The sequence below is a fragment of the Accipiter gentilis genome, chromosome 11 (assembly GCF_929443795.1).
Source record: "Accipiter gentilis chromosome 11, bAccGen1.1, whole genome shotgun sequence".
Lineage (NCBI taxonomy): Eukaryota > Metazoa > Chordata > Aves > Accipitriformes > Accipitridae > Astur > Astur gentilis.
Window position 1 is genome coordinate 1,367,063 of NC_064890.1, and position 13,337 is coordinate 1,380,399.

At 66.0% G+C, this 13,337-nt stretch overlaps 1 protein-coding gene across 1 annotated transcript in view; it reads right to left on the bottom strand.

Annotated features, from left to right (window-relative positions):
* FLNC (filamin C) overlaps window positions 1-13,337 on the bottom strand; it is a 31,241-nt gene that overhangs the window by 6,139 nt on the left and 11,765 nt on the right. Inside the window, 22 exon segments of the mRNA XM_049813676.1 lie at window positions 60-302; window positions 1,258-1,380; window positions 1,484-1,636; window positions 2,248-2,451; window positions 2,745-2,906; window positions 3,465-3,638; window positions 3,757-3,885; window positions 4,035-4,175; window positions 4,300-4,387; window positions 4,949-5,196; window positions 5,291-5,314; window positions 5,947-6,136; window positions 6,455-6,611; window positions 6,702-6,825; window positions 7,317-7,484; window positions 8,057-8,217; window positions 8,908-9,070; window positions 9,647-9,820; window positions 10,604-11,201; window positions 11,752-12,014; window positions 12,427-12,544; window positions 13,065-13,234. Coding sequence (XP_049669633.1) covers window positions 60-302; window positions 1,258-1,380; window positions 1,484-1,636; window positions 2,248-2,451; window positions 2,745-2,906; window positions 3,465-3,638; window positions 3,757-3,885; window positions 4,035-4,175; window positions 4,300-4,387; window positions 4,949-5,196; window positions 5,291-5,314; window positions 5,947-6,136; window positions 6,455-6,611; window positions 6,702-6,825; window positions 7,317-7,484; window positions 8,057-8,217; window positions 8,908-9,070; window positions 9,647-9,820; window positions 10,604-11,201; window positions 11,752-12,014; window positions 12,427-12,544; window positions 13,065-13,234 — 3,975 coding nt within the window.

A 13,337-nucleotide genomic window follows, 5' to 3' on the forward strand; every position in this document is an offset into this window, starting at 1 on the left:
CCCGTGCGAGCCCCCCACCCTCGCTCGCCCACCCACCCTCCCCGTTGGCCGGCACCCACCCTCCTGGCCGCGGGCGATGGAGCCGAAGGAGCCCAGGCCCTCGCGGGCCAGGAAGCCCCCGAAGACGTTGGGGAAGGGGTCCCCGCCGACCTGGGTGGATTCCTCCACCCGCACCTCCCGCTTGGTCTCGCCGCCCCGCGTCTTGCTGATCTCGGTGCGCTCGGTGCGCGTGTACGTGTGGCTGCTCCGCGTGAAGGTGCGCGTCAGGCGCTCCTGCGCCGACACCATCTGGAACCAGTTGCCTGCCGGCCGCCGGCGCCCGACGGAGACGGTGACGGCACAGGGAGAGGCGCAGGGGGCACGTGGGTGGGTGGGTGGGTGCACGGATGGGTGGGTGGAGACGTGGAGGGATGGAGACGGGGGTGGATGGAGATGGGGTGGAAGCATGACAGGGGTGGATGGAGACGGGGGTGGGAGCAGGGGTGGACACAGGCGTGGATGGAGACGTGGATGGATGGAGGTGTGGGTGGGAGCAGGGATGGAGACGTGGATGGATGGGGACGTGGACGGATGGGGACGTGGGTGGAAGCAGGGATGGAGACGTGGATGGATGGAGACGTGGATGGATGGAGATGGGAGTCGAAGCAGGGATGAACACAGGAGTGGATGGAGATGGGGGTGGAAGCAGGGATGGAGATGGGGTGGATGGAGACATGGATGGATGGAGACGTGGGTGGAAGCAGGGATGGAGACGTGGATGGATGGAGACGTGGGTGGAAGCAGGGATGGAGACGTGGATGGATGGAGACGTGGATGCATGCAGGGATGGAAGTAGGGGTGGATGCAATGATGGATGGACACAGGGATGGATGGTCACATGGACACATGGGTGGACATAGGGATGGACACAGGGATGGATGGACACAGGGGTGGATGTAGGGATGGATGTGCAGATGGATGGACACACCGATGATCACAGGCACATGTGGACAGATGAGCGCAGAGATGGACGTGTAGACGGACGCGTGGGTGGATGCACAGGGGGATGGAGGCACACCCGGAGGGACGCACGGACGGACACGCGGACGCACGGGCAGACGCGGACGGGCACGAGGACGGGCGCACGGACGGACGGGGAGAGAAGGAAGAAGGAGGCAGAAATCAGAGCTGGAGCAGCCGAGACGCATCCCCATCCCCGAGCCCCGCGGAGGAGGAGGAAGGAAGAGGAGAAGGAGGAGGAGGGAGGCCAGCTCCTACCTGGGATCTTGAGGTTGAGGTCACAGGTGCTGCCGATGGTGGCGATGGAGGGGGCCTGCCGCCGGCGCGTGATGCTCTCCTTCATGCGCCCCTCACCCGTCACCTTCACCGTGAAGGGGCTCCCTGTGGGTGATGGCCACCTCAGGGACCTGGTCACCAAGGAGGGACCCAGGGGTCCGGGTGCCCCAGTGCCACCCCACGTGTCCCCGTCCCCCCCGGTCCCCACCTGGGACATGTTTGTCGGCAAACTTGATGTTGATGATGTAGTTGCCGGGCTCAGTGGGGCAGTAGGTGACCTTGCAGGTGCCGTCCTCCACATCCTCACAGTTGATGTCCACCTTGCTGGGACCCTCGATGGACAGGCCCAGCCCACCGTAGCCTGGGCAGCCATGAGGACATGCTCAGAGCTGTCCCACTGCTGCTGTCCCCATCCTGGCCATGCTTATGCCATGGCCACCATCCCAACCTGGCCACGACCATGCCATAACCATGGTCACCATAGCACGACCCTCTCGGCTATGGCTGCACCATGGCCACGGCCACCATCCCTTCCTTGCCATGGCCACAACCATGGCCACCAGCCCAGCCACCACCATGGCCACTACCCTATCCTATGCTGGCCACAGCCGTGGCATGGCCTTGGCCACCATCCCATCCAGGCCTTGGCCATGCCACCACCACAGCCACCATCCAACCCCAGCCACAGCGACCATCCCACCTTGGCCATAGGCATGGCCACAACCGCACCCCAGCCACAACCACGGCCACCATCCCACCCTTGCTGTGCTGGCCATAGCCATGACATGGTCTTGGCCACCATTTCATCTTGGTCATGGCCGTGGTCACCATCTCATCTCAGCCATGACCACAGCCACCATCCCATCCTAGCCATAGCCATGGTGACCACCTCATCCCAACCATGACCACACGATGGCAATGACTATCCCACAGTCCCATCCCCACCCGTGGCCCCAGGGAGCGTGGTCTCACCAGCGCTGCGTGTGTCCACAATGAACTCGGACACCTCGAACGTGTGACCTTCCACCAGTCCCTTGCCCCACACCTTCACCCGGCTGGCGTCCCCGATCTCCGACTGCCCCACCAGGATCTTGAAGGGGCTGTTGGTGACGTGCTGCCCGCTCTTCTTCACACTCACCACATGCTCGCCCACCTCCTTGGGTGTGAAGGAGATGCCTGGGGGGGAACACCACTGTCAGCCACCTCTACCAGCCCTGGCCACCACCACAAGCCCCTGATCACCGGCAATGTGCCATGGCCACCAAGCCCTGAGTACCCGATGTCATGGGGCCACCCATCCCTGTGACCCCACAGCCCTGTCATCCCTTGTCCCACGTCCCTAAGTCCCACATCACCCTCTCTGTGTGCCCACCACCTTACACCCCATGCCCTAGCTCTCCTGCACCCACATCCTCCTGGCCCCATGTGTGCATGTCACTGTGTCCCCTGTCCCCATGTCCCCCACGCACCGATGTGGCGGTTGGGCAGCCGCTTGAGTAGGCAGGGCTCCTCGTTGCCCGATGGCGCCCGGATGCTGGCCGTCAGCAGGCTCAGGTCTGTCTCTGTGATCTTCAGCGAGACATCCGTCGAGGTGCCCACGTTGAGTTGGGACGTCCGCATGGAGTCATCCCCTATGGAGATGCCATCAGTGGGGCCGAGGGGACAGCGGCCTCAGGTGGGTGGGGGTTGGATGGGGTCTCCGGGGCTGGAGATGGATGGGGTGCCCATGGCCATGTGGACAGGGTCCCCAGGGACAGGGAAGGATGAGGTTCCCATAGATGTGTGAATAGGGTCCTCAAGACCACGTGATAGGGTCCCCATGAGGTCCCCTGGGCCATGTGATGGCGTCTTGGAGGCTGGGAATGGATGGGGTCCCCATGAGGTCCCCTGGGCCGTGTAATGGGGTCTTGGAGTCTGGGAATGCCTGGGGTCCCCATGGCCATGCAGCTGTCCCCATGGCCATGTGCACAGGGTCCCCATGGCTGGGGCTGGCCATGACCATGTGATGGTGTCTCCAAGGCCCCACAAAGTCCCCACGGCCATGTGATGGGGTCCTGGTGGCCAGGGATGGACAGGGACATCATGGCTGTGTGATGGGTTCCCAGTGGCCATGCAGGTGCCCCCATGGCCATCTGGAGATCTCAAGGACCTTGGGTTGGATCCCCAAGACCACGGGGGTCCCGTCTCACCAGTGATCTTGGCGGTGAAGGGGCTGCCTGGGATGTGCTTGTCATCGAAGCGGACGATGATGTTGTAGTCCCCAGGGGCGGTGGGCAGGTAGGACACCGTGCAGGTCCCGTCCTTGTTATCCTGGCAGGTGATCTCTGCCTTGGAGGGACCCTCCACTGCCAATGAGAGCCCACCTGGGGGGCACAGGGAGGGTGTCAGGAGGCATTGGGGATCTCTAACCCCTCCTGGTGGCATTGGGGGGTCTCCAAAGCCCTCCCAGAGCCCCTGGTGCCCCCCTTGGCCACCACTCACCCTCCCCGGCATCCTTGGTGACGATGGTGAAGGTGCAAGGCTTGTTGACCATGCCGTGGCTCAGCCCCGGCCCATAGGCACTCACGTGCCGGGGGTTGATGGCGTCCACGTAGAACTGGAGAGGACTCCCTGGGGACACAGGGGACGATGGTCAGGGACCCCATGGGGACACCTCGCACCGTAGCGGGCTGCTCAACCCTTGGGTGCCCAACCAGGGCAAGGTGGCATCAGCCTCACTCAGCCACCGCCCAGCAGTCCCAGTAGCCCCCGAGTCTCACCAGGGATGTGGTTGCCATCATAGCGGATGTCCATCTCGTGCAGCCCTTTCTCGGTGGGGGCGTAGCGCACTGTCACCGTCCCATCCTTGTTGTCAGTGATGTTGGGTCGCGCCGTCTTCCCCGAGGGCATCCGCACTTCCCCTGGGGTCACCGTGTCAGCCGGGCACCGGGGGCGGCTGGTTCGCACCCCACTGTGCTCCACAGCCTGGTCCATGGCTCCCCCAAAATCCCCGCACCCTCCACGTGCCATCCCCACTCCCCATACCTGTGATCTCACCCTTCTGCACAGTGAAGGGGATGACGAGGTTGAAGGGCCGGAGGTTCTCAGCGGTGGCGGGAGGCTCCTCCGTGGCCTGATGCCGTGGGGCAGAGAGGAGGTGTAAGAACCATGGTACCCCATCATGGGCTCCCAACCCCATGATGACCATCACGGTCTTCCAACTCTGTGGTGCCCACCATGGCCCCAACTTTCTGCCCCATTGTGCCCATCATGGTCTCCCAACTCCCTGGTGACCATCGCAGTCTCCCAACCCCACGGTATCCACCCTGGCCCCAACTCTCTCCCCCATAGTGCCCATCATAGTCTCCAAACCCCGTGATGGCCACCCTGGCCCCGATTCTCTGCCCCTTGGTGCCCATCATGGTCTCCTAACTACACTGTCAACACCCTGGCCCCGGTTCAGTTCCATGGTGCTCGCCATAGTCTCCCAACCCCACGGTGCCCATCACAGTCTCCCAGCCCCATGGTGTCCACCACGGCCCCAACCCCATGATGCCTATCATGGTCTCCTAACCCCGTGGTGCCCACGATGGCCCCAAGCCTCTGCCCCTTGGATCTACCACAGCCTCCCAGCCCCACAGTCCCCACCACAACCTCCATCCCACCTCCACCACAGACCCCCAACGACACCCACCAGGACATGGAAGGGGCTGTTGGGGACGTGCTCCCCGCCGAAGCGGATGGTGATGACGTATTTCCCAGGCTCGGGGGCGGTGTAGTAGATGTCGAAGGTGCCATCGTGGTTCTCCACCACGTCCACGTCCAGCTCGGCCCCGTCGGGGGTTGACACCTTGCAGGTCACCTTCCCCTGGCCGGCCGCCTTGGCGTCTACCGTGATTACCGTCTCCTCCCCGATCTGGATGGTGGGACCCAAGCAGGCACCTGCGGGAGGGTTTTGGGGGGCGTCATGGTCATGGTGACCCCCAGTCCAGCCCCCCAACTCCTCCCACCCCCCCAGCCCCCCAGCGCCACTTACCCAGTCCGTGGCCCCCAATGGATACTGCAAAGAAAGACCAGGGAAAAGCACATAAGAAGGGGGGAGGGGGCAGGGTTGGGGGGCCAGGGGGGCTCCGGGGGGGCCAGGGGGCCGGCGCGTCCTGCTCTGCTCTGGGGGCACCCTCTCACCCCCGCTGTGCCGTGGGGCAGGGTTGGGGGGGGCAGCGGTGGGGTGGGAAGGAGTGGGGTGGGGGGGTGCTGGGGGGCAGCAGTGGGGTGGAAGGGGTGGGGTGGAGGGTGCAGGGGGACAGCAGTGGGGTTGAAGGGGTGGGGGGGCAACAGTGGGGCAGATGGGGGTGCTGGGAGGGGCAGCAGCTATGGGGCAGGGGGTGGGGGCAGCCATGGGGTGGCATGGGGCAAGGCAGGGGTGCCTGAGGTGAGATGGGGTGCTGTGGGGCAACGGGAGATGCCGTGGGGCAGCGGAGGGATGCTGTGGGGCAGCAGAGGGATGCCGTGGGGATGCCACAGAACAGTGGGGTGTGCAGTGGGGCAGCACGGGGATGCCGTGGGGCAGCACGCGGAACCCGTGGGGCAGCATAGGGAATCTGTGGGGCAAGACAAGGATGCTGCGGAGCGGCAGGAGGCAGCGCAGGGATGTTGTGGGGCAGCGAGGGGATGCCGCGGGGCAGGGCCCACCTGTGACAAGGCACTTGCTGGCGTCGCCGGCGGGCACGGCGTGGATGCGGAAGGGGGAGCAGGGGATCTCGTCCCCCCCGTACTTGATGGTGATGGTGTAGCGCCCCGGCAGGTCGGGGACGTAGGAGACCGTGTAGGTGCCGTCCCCGTTGTCCCGGATCGCCGCCTTCTTGGGCTGTCCCTCGGGGTCCTGTGGGCAGCACCCAGCTCAGCACCCCATTAAATGGGTGTAACGGCACCGGATGGGGCTCAGCACCCCATGGCATGGGTACCAGGGCAACATATGGGGCTCAGCACCCAATGGCATGGGTACCAGGGCAACATATGGGGCTCAGCACCCAGTGGCATGGGTGCCAGGGCACCCTGCAGACACCACAAGGACCCCAGTGCCCCACAGCAGAGGTGCAAAAGCACCACACGGGTGCTCAGCACCCCTCACCACGTATGCCAGCACCCCATCACCTCCTGAGGGTCAGCCCAGTCCCCCAGGACCCCCCCGGGTGCTCACCAGGATCTGGACGGTGAGCAGCCCCTCGCCAGCGTCGCGGGCGTCGATGGTGAACTCCACGGGCAGGCTGGCGGGGATGCCGCTGGTGCTCAGCCCCGGCCCGCTGGCACGCACCTTGCTGGCATCGTGGGCGGGCAGCACCTTGATCTTGAAGGGGCTGTGGGTGGGCATGGTGGTCAGCAGGGTGCCGGGACCCCCCTGGCTGTGGCAGGGGTGTCCCACCCCACCCCAGGGTGGTGGTCCTCACCTGCGTGGCACCTCCTGGTCAGCATATTTGACGGCCACGGTGTAGGGCCCGTCAGTGGCTGGGGTGTAGTTGACCTTGTGGGTGCCGTCACCGTTGTCACGTACTTCCACCGGCTCTGCCAGACCTGTGGGCAGCAGCCGTCAGTGGGGCAGGGCGCCCCGTGGGGCAGGGTGGCCCATGGGGTAGAGCGTCCCTGGGCAGGATGCCCCATGGGGCAGGAGACACTACAGAGCAGGGCATCCATGGGCAGAGTAACCATGGGGCAGGGCACTCCATAGAGAAGGATGTGCCATGGGGCAGGACACCCCATGGAGCAGGACCTCCATGGGCAGGGCACCCCATGGAGTAGGACACCCTGTGGAGCAGGACATCCATGGGGTTTGACACCCTATGGAGCAGGACACCCTCTGGAGCATGGGATCTATGGGATTGGACACCCTATGGAGCATCCTTGGGCAGGGCACCCCATGGGTAGGACACCCTATGGGGCAGAGCACTCCATAGAGGAGGATGTGCCATGGGACAGGGCACCCCATGGAGCAGGACACCCCATGGGACACGGCCCCTCCTCCATCCATGCCCCCTCCCTCTTCCCCACCGCGTGTCCCCGCATACCGGAGGGTCCCAGCAGCGTGACCTCGAGGGGTGCCAGCCCCGCTGCGCTGCAGTCCACGGTGAAGGTCTGGGGCACTCGGGCCCTGACGCTGGGGCCCAGCCCCGGACCCGAACACTTCACCTTGCTGGGGTCCACCACGTCCTTCACCGGCACCCGGAAAGGGCTCCCTGTGGCAGCAGGCAGGGGTCAGCGCGGGCAGGGGGGCAGCGTGGCCATGGGGTCAGCATGGGCACAGCATGGGGACTGCATGGCCATGGGGTCAACGTGGCCATAGGGTCAATGTGGGTACAGGGAGAGCATGGCCATGGGGTCAGTATGGGCACAGCACGGGGTCAACCTGTCCATGGGGTCAACATGGGCATGGGCACAGCACGGGCACGGGCACACCGCAGGGACAGCATGGCCATGGGGTCAATGTGCCCATGGGGTCAACGTGGCCACAGGGACACTAAAGCCATGGCCATGGGGATGGCACAGGCACGTGGTCAGTGTGGGCATAGGGTCAGCATGGCCATGGGGCCAGACCGTGGGTGGGGTCAGCATGGGCTTGGGGTCACCACAAGATGGACATGGGGTCAGTGCAGCCACGGGGTCACTGTGGGGTTGGACATGGCGTCAGCACAAACACCTCCACCTGCCAGCACCCAGGAACCCATCTCCACCCCACAGCCACCCTGGTGGGTACCACAGCCCCCCAGCTGCCCCCGGCCACCCCCCAGCCCCCAGCCCCCCCACGCACCAGGGATGGGGTGACCACCGAAGGTGATGTTGACATCGTAGTCCCCGGGCGTGAAGGGGATGTACTCCACCGTGCAGCTCCCGTCTTTGTTGTCCTTGCAGGACATCTTGGCCTCGGAGGGACCCTCGATGGCCAGGCCCAGCCCCCCGGTGCCCGCACCCCTGGGGACATGGTACTGCTCAGGGACGCTGCCAGGGGTGGGCTGGCTTTTGGGGTAGGGGTGGCACGTCCATGGTGGGGGCCAGGGGGGCCACGTCCACAGTGGGGAGATAAAGGTGCCACCTCCATGAAGAGCAGATGGAGGTGCCACGTTGGTGGCAGTGGAGTGGAGATGCCACCTCCATGAAGAGCAGATGGAGGTGCCACGTTGGTGGCAGTGGAGTGGAGGTGCCACATCGGTGGTATGGGGCTGGAGGTGCCATATTGGTGGCAAGGGAACGGTAGTGCCACGTCTACAGCAGGAGGGCATCAGTACCGTGATGGCAGCAGACAGACGGAGGTTCTACCTCCATGGCAGGGGGTGGAGATGCCACGTTGGTGGCAAGAGATGGAGGTGCCACATCCATGGCAGGGGGACAGAGATGCCACATCGATGGTAGGTGGACGGAGGTGCCACATCCGTGGCAGGGGATGGAGGTGCCACATCCAATGCAAGAAGATGGAGGTGGCACATCCACCGCAGGGGATGCTGGTGCCAGATTGGTGGCATGGGACAGAGGTGGCACATCCATGGCCGGGGATGGACGTGGCACATCCAATGGAAGAGGACAGAGGTGACAGATCCATGGGAGGGGCTGGAGGTGGTGGGTTGGTGGCAGGGGTGGGAGGTGGCCGGGGGGTCCGATGCCCACCTGGTCTCCACGGTGAAGCGGTTGGCCTTGCCGACGAGGCCGCCCTCCAGGCCGGGCCCGTGCGCCCGCACACGGCTGGGGTCGCAGCCCTCCGCCACCCCCACACGGAAGGGGCTCTTGGGGACCGCCACCTCGTCGTAGGTCACCTCCACCCGGTGCATGCCTGGGGACGCGGGGACACACCGTCATCCCCCTCCCACCACGGCGGGGGGAGGGGGTCTCAGGAGGTTTGGGAGTCCCTTGAGGGGGTCTGGGGGTCCCTGGTTGGGGTTTGGGGAGGTCTCAGGGATCTTGGGGATCCCTAGGTGGGGTTTTGGGGGGGGTTGTGGGTCCCTGGTTGGGGTTTTGGGGGGGTCTCAGGGGGTTTGGGCGTCTCTTGGGGGCTCTCAGGGGGTCTGGGGGTCCCTGGATGGGGTTTTGGGGGGTTTGGGGGTCCCTGGATGGGGTTTTGGGGGGGTCTCAGGGGGCTTGGGGGTCCCTGGCTGGGGGAACTGGGGGGTCCCTGGCCAGGGGGATGAGTGGTCCCTGGTTATGGGGGTCCAGAGGGGACGTCTCTGGCCAGGGCAGATCAGGGGGGTCCCTACTTGGATGTGGTTTGGGGGGGTCCCTCTCTGGGGGCCTCCACCCAGGAGATGGAGGATGTCTGGCAGGGATGTGGGGTTCCCAGGGGGGTGTTGGGGACCCTGGGGTGGGGGCTTAGGCTCCCCTGGGGTTTTTGGGGTCGCCGGGGGTCCCTCACCATCCTCGTAGGGGGTGTAGTCCACACGGTAGGTGCCATCGCCGTGGTCGGTGACGTAGGTGTCGGTCTTGGCACCCGAGGGGTTGACCACCCGAGCCTTGACGTGGGGCCCCCCCGTCTTGGTGAGTGCCCGGGCATCCACCGTGAAGTCAGTGCCCACCTCCCGCAGCACCCCTGCGGAACGACACCCTCAGCACCCGCTCGGCACCCCTGACGAGGTGCCCACCCTGAGTGGGGGTCCTGCCTGCTGACAGCCCCCCCACCCCACCCCACCCCCCTTGGGGGTCTCCGGCTCCTCTCCCTGCTGCGCCCCGCAGCTAATGTGGGAGGGGGTGCCCAGGGAAGCCCCCCCAAAAGAGGGGGTGCCCGTGGGGATGCTCCGTGGACCTCTGCATAAGGAGGGGGGCAAGGGGGGCCATGGGGAGGAGATGCCCACAGGGAGGACATGCCCATCCGAGGGAGAGGTGTCCACGGGGAGGACACATCCCTGGGGGTGCCCATGGGGAGGAGATGTTGGTGCCCATGGGGATGCTCGTGCAAGGGCGAGGTGCCCATGGGGAGGAGGTATCCGTAGGGTGGCCAGGCGTCCTCCCCATGAGACGGGGCGTCCATGGGGAGAAGGTGTCTGCAGGCATAGGATGCCCAGGGGGAGGAGGTGCCCGTGGGGAGAAGACGTCCACAGGGTTGGGATGCCCATGGGGATGGGATGCCCATGCAAAGGGGGAGGTTCCCATGGAGAGGAGATGTCCGCTGGAGTGCCCAGGAGGTCCTCCCCATGAGAGGGGTTATCTCTGAAGGGGAGGTGCCCACAGGGATGGGGTGCCCATGAGGATGCTCATGAGGAGGAGATGCCCATAGTGATGTCCATGGGGAAGAGACGCCCACAGGGATGGGATGCCCATGGTGGTGTCCCCGGGGAGGAGATGCCCACAGGGATGGGATGCCCCTTGCTCTCACCTCGCGGCTCCACGCCTTTGCCGTAGACCTTGACGCCACTGGTATCGACAGCAGGGTCAATGGTGACGCGGACGGGGAACTTGGGGACGGGGTGCCCGCCGTACTTGATGGTGATGGTGTAGGAGCCGGGGCAGGCGGGGGTGTAGGTGATGGTGTAGGTGCCATCCCGGTTGTTCTGGATGAGCACCTCGGCTTTCACCCCGGCTTCCGAAATGATCTCGATGGTGAGTTCGGCGTCCCCGGCTTTGGAGCAATCCACCATGAAGGTGGCCACCTCCCCGGCTTTACCACGTTCCAAACCGGGCCCGCTGGCCGTCACCTTGTTGGGATCAAAGACGGGGGTCACCTCCGCCTTGAAGGGACTGCCGGGGATGTGCCGATCGGCGAAGAGGATGTTGATGGCGTAGTCGCCGGGCTCCGTCGGCAGGTAGGAGACGGAGCAGGAGCCGTCCCCGTTGTCCTGGCACTCGATCTTGGCCTCGCAGGGACCCTCCACCGTCAGCCCCAGCCCCCCGGTGCCGGCACCCTTGGTGTCAATGGTGAAGGGGGCCGGCACGCCCACCTTGCCGCCCTGCAGACCCGGCCCGTAGGCGCACACCTATGGAGGTGGGGGGGGGGAAACCACACGTCGGAGGAGGGCTTGGTGCCACACGCGCGTGAGCGAGGCGATGGGTAGGTGCGGCGGCAAGCTCTGCCGAGGCAACGGGCGTGCAAGGGGCGGGGGGGGCACCGTGCCGGTGACGCGTGCGTGCAAGGCGCGGGCACGCCGGCGGTAAGCGTGCGGTTGCACCCGCAGCACGGGCACCCTCCATGCAAGTGTGCAAGCGGGGAAGGTACAAGCAGCGTGCGAGCGGGGGGAGTGTGCAAGGAGCAGTGTGCAAGGAGCAGTGTGCAAGTATATGGGCAACGCGGGCACAGCCAGGTTGCGCACACTCTGTGTGTGCAACGAAGGCGGCTGCGAGCGTGCAACAGCACACGTAGGCGGCGTGAGCGTGCAAGGAGCACGCACGGGCAGTGTGGGCGTGCAACAGCACGCATGCGCGCAAGCCGTCCCTGGGGCGCGCGTGTCCGGCGCATGAGGACACGCGTGTGCAAGGGGGGGGCAGGCTCACGCTCTTGCACGCGTGCTGGGCGTGCAAGGGCCTCACCTTCGAGGGGTCGGGGGGCAGCTGGGCCTCCACGGGGAAGGGGCTGCCGGGGACGGGGTGTCCGTCGTAGGTGACCTCCACCTTGTAGGGTCCCTCCTCGGGGGGGGTGTAGGTGACGGGGTGGGGGCCGCCGGGGGGGGCCGGCCCCACCTTGCAGGGGAGGGGGCGGCGGGAGGGTCCGGTGATCTTGACCTCCACCTTGCCCTGGCCCCCCGCCCCCTGCGTCTCCACCACGAACTCCTGCGCCTGCCCCACTTCCACCTCTGCGGAGGGACACGGAGGGGGGCATCGGGGGGGGGCACCCGGCATGGCGGGGTGCAGCCATCTCATAGCCCCCCAGGGTGCACCCACCCTCTGGGTGCTCCCCACACCCAAAGTGGGGGGTGTCCCCCGCCAAGGTGCCCCCACCCCATGCTGAACCCCACACCCAAGGGTCTCCCACCCCAGTGTGCCCCCCACCCCACGGCGGACCCCTTACCCAAGTGTTCCCCCCTCAAAGGCTGTGCCCACCACCCCCAGCATGCCAGACACAGCTACACCCAAGGGTGTCCCCCCCACCCAAGGTGCCCCCCCACCCCCAAGGGTCAGGTCGTGCCCCCTCTAAAGTTGCTCCCACCCCACACCCAAGTGTTCTCCTCCCCCACCCCTAGGTGCCCCCCCCAGACCCCCACTCACTGTTGTTGAGCCCCTGCACCTTGACCTTGCTGAGCTGCAGGGGGGGGGCCACGTTGACCGTGAAGGGGCTCCTGGGGACTTGGTCCCCCCCGTAGGTGACCACCACAGCCAGGGGACCCTGTGGGTGCACCCGCACCTTAGGGTGCTGCTTGGGAGGTCCCCCCCATCCGCACCACCACCCCCCCCACCAGAGGAGCAGGGAGAGGGTGGTCACAGGGGGGGTGTTTCGGGGCTGAAGGGGTGTTGGGGGATTGGGGTCACCCACGGGTGCTTGGGGGTGTGCCTAGGGGCTTTGGGGGGGGTCTCTGTGAGCCCCAGGGGACAGGCACCCATGGGTGCTCAGGGGGGTAGAAGGTGGGGGGGGTTCAAGGTCATGAGACTGGGGGGGGGGGGATTCGGGGGGTCCCTGGGGTGACAGCTGCCCCATGGAGGGTGCCCATGGGGATAGGGTGTCCACGGAGATGGGGTGCCCATGGGGATGGGGTGCCCACAGCAGGATGTCTGCAGGGGTGTCCTTAGGGCTGCCCAGGTGAGGGGGTGTCAATGAGGGTGCCCTTATGGGATGGGGTGCCCATATGGGATGCTCATATAGGATGGGGTGCCCCTGTGGGGTGCCCGTATGGGATGGGGTGTCCCACCTGCTGCAGGGCGGTGTACTTGACGGTGTAGGAGTAGTCGTGGTTGTCGATGACCTCGAAGTCGCGCACGGCCGGGCCCTGCCCAGGCCCCCCAAACTGCACGTCCAGCTGAGCCTTGCCGGCCCCCTTCGTCTGCACCGTGAAGTGGGTGGGCTTCCCCACCTCCACGCCTGCGCCGCACCGTCAGCACCCGGCCCCGTGGCACCCACGGCACCCGGGGTCCATGCCACCCCCCCGCCAGCACCCATCCCCACGGCACCCACAGCCCCTGCC